This window comes from Limulus polyphemus, unplaced genomic scaffold, assembly GCF_000517525.1.
Source record: "Limulus polyphemus unplaced genomic scaffold, Limulus_polyphemus-2.1.2 Scaffold2588, whole genome shotgun sequence".
NCBI classification, from domain to species: domain Eukaryota; kingdom Metazoa; phylum Arthropoda; class Merostomata; order Xiphosura; family Limulidae; genus Limulus; species Limulus polyphemus.
The window spans coordinates 1-3,422 of record NW_013668198.1 but is presented as its reverse complement, the minus strand read 5'-3'; the positions used below and the strand labels follow the sequence as shown (position 1 = coordinate 3,422).

Here is a 3,422-nt window from a genome sequence, read left to right as displayed (position 1 = left end):
CATCGAATATAAAAAAAAAGTTTTAGATTAAACGTTGTCATCCCTATTTTATTGTTTAATAACAAAAATATCCTGTTTAAACAAACTTATTGTAATATTCAGGGGCGGGGGGGGGAAAGAGTGATCGTACGTTCGTTTCATTTAGAACATAGTCGTAGTTTAATTTCTAACGTATTACTCTGAAACAAACAATTCAATTGGTTTCAGTTATATTTTCTTTAGTAACAACCGTATAATACCAATTGCGTAAGCCATATAGTACCTACCGTACAGCAACCTTTTTAAGGCGTAATATTAAATTAATCGGGATTGTCTGGAGTGTTGAGAACTCATTTTTGGTCATCGAAACAAACTGAACGTTTCGTTCCAAAAGTTACGTCACTTTATGAACTCGAAAAAAGTTTGTAGGCGTAAAACTTCTGAAATTTAAAATCATTTCGCTTTTAAGTATTTGTTTGTTATTTTTATTTGATAAAATCTTCTTTTTTTACAGCGTTTTTTTCTGGAACAATAATACCAACGATGTTTACAAAGAAGGCGAGAGGCTGCGCAGACCCATCCTTGCCCGAACACTGCGCACCCTATCAAAGAACGTTACCATCACAACATTCTTTGGAGAGCTGGAAGAAACTCTTGCAGAAGAGATACAAAGTTTTGGTAGGATCATTATTTTGTTCTTTTTCTTTTTTTCCTGAAGTTTATATTTTAAAATTGGCCTACTCGATTTAGATGTAAGATTATAATATTGTCATGTAAAATAAATTCAAGTATTAATAATCTTTAAATTGGTAAACTGGGGGGGGGGGGAGGTAGTTAACGTGTCTGCAGGCACAACCATAGATTCTTGGTGGGGAGGTACTAACTTGTTTACAGGCACAGCCAGAGATCCCTGGGGGGTGATGTACTAACTTGTTTACAGGCACAGCCAGAGATCCCTGGGGGGTGATGTACTAACGTGTTTACAGGCATAATCATAGATCCCTGGGGGTACTAACTTGTTTATAGGCACAGTCATAGATCCCTGAGGGGTACTAACTTGCTTACAGGCACAGTCAGAGATCCCTTGGGGTGATTTACTAACGCGTTTACAGGCACAGCCATAGATGCCTGAGGGGGATGGTACTAACGCGTTTACAGGCACAGCCATAGGTCCCTGGAGGGGTGATGTACTGACGTGTTTACAGGCACAGCCATAGATCCCTGAGGGGTACTGACGTGTTTACAGGCACAGCCATAGATCCCTGGGGGGTACTAACTTGCTTACAGGCACAGTCAGAGATCCCTTGGGGTGATTTACTAACGCGTTTACAGGCACAGCCATAGATGCCTGAGGGGGAGGTACTAACGCGTTTACAGGCACAGCCATAGGTCCCTGGAGGGGTGATGTACTAACGTGTTTACAGGCACAGCCATAGATCCCTGATGTGTCATTTGGATTTTGTTTCATCTTCAAACACCATGCTTCAGGCTGATGGTGGAATAAGCGTGTTCTGAAACGTTCGAAATTTGTAAATAAGATTGTTTTTCGTCTCTTGAGACAAAATGCTGCTTTACGTATTTTCACTACGAAGTGACGTACCAGTACTCTTTTGATTCTATCTCTCTTAAAAGGACCAATTAAATGGCGAAGTAAAATGCTTGTACTCATTTGATTGGTCCCCCTTTCGAAGAATCATTTATATTGGCCAATAAGACACTTGTACTCTTTTTGGTTTGTCTCTAAGGGCCAATTAAATGTGCAGTTTTTTATTATAGTTGGATTACCTGAAACAGTGAGTCTACTTCATTTCATCCAGTTTTTTAACACATTTTTTAACCAATTAGCTGCATCATTACCAAAAGTTATTAGATTACCATATACCCAAATTTGGAGCGTGCTGTGGTATATTTCACTCACGACGTCATAACCACACGTTCGCTGTCTTTGCTAAATCAACCTACTATTTAGCACATACTCGTTACCAGGACATCAGGCTTCACCAATGGCCTATGGACCCTATAGTCCTTCTTTGCTTGATTAAGAAAATGCTCGAGCCGTGGCGCTGATGGATCAAATGGTTTGGTTTGGTTTTGAATTTCGCGCAAAGCTACACGAGGGATATCTGCGCTAGTCGCTCCTAATTTAGCAGTGAAGGACTAGGGGAATGGCAGCTAGTCATTACCACCTACCGCCAACTCTTGGGCTACTTTTACCAACGAATAGTGGGATTGACCGTCACATTATAACGCCTCCACGGCTGAAAGGGCGAGCATGTTTGGTGGGTCGGTGATGATGATAAACGTAAAGTAGTCAACCATTGTAGAATTTTATGGGGGGGGTAAATGTCATGCTTTTTTCAAATAATAATAACAAAAACGTCAAATGTGTCTACTCTGTTGTTGGCACCATTATTGCGCTGTTAAAATATTTACAGTAATTATATCAGTAGCCTAAAAGTTTTAATTGTAATCAGCTGATGCTGGATGGTTTCTCCCGGTTTCAAGAACGGATCTAATATGGCCTTTTGTGTTAGTAATACCTTGAGAGAAAGGTATATTTATTTATTTGCAGGTGGCATTATTACTGAACGGGATTTCCTTATGTACACCCCTCTCTGGAAGGAAGCTATTCAGTTCCGTCTCCATGAGAACCTGACTTTGTACGGTGTACCTCCACCAGGGAGCGGGGCTTTACTCGGCTTCATTCTGAATATACTGGATGAATACGGTTTTGACGAGACTAGTTTCTCCAGTGTAGAACAGAAAACGTTAAGCTATCATCGATTTGTGGAGGCCTGTAAGTATGCCTTTGCTGTACGAACGGAACTTGACGACCAGGAACAAAATTCTGATCCTTCTAAGTACGAGCAAAACAAAAAGGTACGTTAAGTTTAAAATCAAACATGATCTTGTATTCAAAGTATGACACATTGCAGTGTTGTCTGATGTATCTTTTAATTAATATCTCATCGAACTATTTCAGTGAACACAGTTCTTAGAGTGAGCAAGCATAGTTAGAACTCAATCTGTGTGAAGATGTTAGTGTTAATCAACTTCTGTGTGAAGACGTTAGTATTTAATCAACTTCTGTGTGAAGACGTTAGTATTTAATCAACTTCTGTGTGAAGACGTTAGTATTTAATCAACTTCTGTGTGAAGACGTTAGTATTTAATCAACTTCTGTGTGAAGACGTTAGTATTTAATCAACTTCTGTGTGAAGACGTTAGTATTTAATCAACTTCTGTGTAAAGACGTTAGTGTTAATCAGCTTCTGTGTAAAGACGTTAGTGTTAATCAGCTTCTGTGTGAATACGTTAGTGTTAATCAACTTCTGTGTGAAGACGTTAGTGTTAATCAACTTCTGTGTGAAGACGTTAGTGTTAATCAACTTCTGTGTGAAGACGTTAGTGTTAATCAACTTCTGTGTGAAGACGTTAGTGTT

The 3,422-nt window shown here is 39.4% G+C and overlaps 1 protein-coding gene across 1 annotated transcript in view; it reads left to right on the top strand.

The window, feature by feature from the left end:
* Positions 1-3,413, top strand: part of LOC106467366 (gamma-glutamyltranspeptidase 1-like) — a gene marked incomplete at its 3' end in the record, with an annotated part of 15,897 nt that extends 12,484 nt beyond the window's left edge. The window contains exons 6-8 of the mRNA XM_022395530.1: positions 494-657; positions 2,552-2,859; positions 3,201-3,413. Coding sequence (XP_022251238.1) covers positions 494-657; positions 2,552-2,859; positions 3,201-3,413 — 685 coding nt within the window. The remainder of the gene's footprint in view (positions 1-493; positions 658-2,551; positions 2,860-3,200) is intronic.
* Between the last annotated feature and the right edge of the window lie 9 nt (positions 3,414-3,422).